General features: G+C 33.3%; 1 protein-coding gene across 1 annotated transcript in view; it reads left to right on the top strand.

Moving 5' to 3' along the window:
* Window positions 1-1,404, top strand: part of LOC111616074 (multidrug resistance-associated protein 4-like) — a 21,492-nt gene extending 20,088 nt beyond the window's left edge. The window contains exon 12 of the mRNA XM_023357506.1: window positions 1,316-1,404. Within this exon, the coding sequence (XP_023213274.1) occupies window positions 1,316-1,404 (89 nt within the window). The remainder of the gene's footprint in view (window positions 1-1,315) is intronic.
* The last annotated feature ends 24 nt before the right edge of the window (window positions 1,405-1,428 follow it).

A 1,428-nucleotide genomic window follows, 5' to 3' on the forward strand; every position in this document is an offset into this window, starting at 1 on the left:
GAGAAGGTTTTTAAAATAAATCTACTCGCAAAATGTACGTCACAAACGTAACATTTATTTGTTAGCATCTTGTCGTCTCGTGGAATGCATCGCATCCACTCCTCAATCCTATCGCTAGGAGCACGGAAGAAATGTCTCTTCTCGTTCGATGACTTATATCCTGCGTTGCATCCTGGCACAAAGCACGTTGGCATTTTTATGGAGCTAAAAAAACAATTATTTGGTCAAAATCACTGACTTCAGTATATACCTAGCAAGAACAACGATCTCCTGCTAACAGTGGCGCCGACTAGCGGCAAATATTGTCTCTAGCTAAATTTGAACTATTAGTCGAAAGACCAGTTAATCTACTGACTCTGACAGAGTTTAGGCTAACTATCGTCTGTACAGTATGCAAATTAGGTACCGTAAGTCTAATACAGTACTGTAATTTTATACATTTCTTGTGAAAGAACATTTCTTATTCAACGGCAATTAAAATCATTTATATTAATGATGTCTCCAAAGTTCAGCGAATTTTTCGCAGAAAAATAAGTTATTAGAAATCGGCCGCGGTTTGCTGAGCTGTTCCGCGACGAAAACAAGCTTTAGCAATGGCGATGTCGAATGGTGCACACTCGGTAAGTAATCCTACAATTTTTTGTTTATAGCGTAGTTTATACGGATTATTCTACAAAAAATATACGTATTTTGGAAATGTTGAGTCGGATTAGTCTAGAATCGATTAATTTTATGGAAGAAAATCTTTCAATCAGCTGTAGTCCGTAAACTTCTCACGTGTCGGGCTGTGATTGGAAGGACTCGTAAGAAATCGGATTCCTAAGGAATGGAACGTATCTATGATCTTATAGGGGTGTCGGCTGTATTTAATTATAGTTAACAATTATTATATCTTGTAAACCTCAAAATTCATAATTTCTCAGCATATTACACAATGAAGTCTATATGTTTCTGTATAATCGATTTCAATTATTAATACATAATTTATTTTTACGTGTACGAGTTAATGTATACACACTGCAGAAGAGTGCATAATGTTTCTTCCTTTTGAAACAAAATCAATGTGCAAAACCATAATTACGAGTAATTGCGAATAATTCTGGTTAAAAGTTTACAAAAACCACTACTTCTATGCTAAAAAATAATATTTTCGATAAAATATAGCTCGTGAAATGTTTTAGATGTAATAATCCAACATAACATTATCCGTACAGCCACACTGCGTGGATTCGTATTAATAATGATCATATCGGAATAAATAGGTTTTACATAAATAGTTACTTTAATTACTATTTTTGGTTTGTATATTTTCTAGGAAAAATCTTAATTCGATTTTCCAAAGATGTTAGTTCCATGGATGAATTGTTACCTTACTTTGCATTCTTCGTGATAAGAGTAAGTTAATTTTGAATATATAGATTTAAATTA

The sequence above is a fragment of the Centruroides sculpturatus genome, unplaced genomic scaffold (assembly GCF_000671375.1).
Source record: "Centruroides sculpturatus isolate CEXI.00-Female unplaced genomic scaffold, Cexi_2.0 scaffold2538, whole genome shotgun sequence".
Taxonomy (NCBI): Eukaryota; Metazoa; Arthropoda; class Arachnida; order Scorpiones; family Buthidae; genus Centruroides; species Centruroides sculpturatus.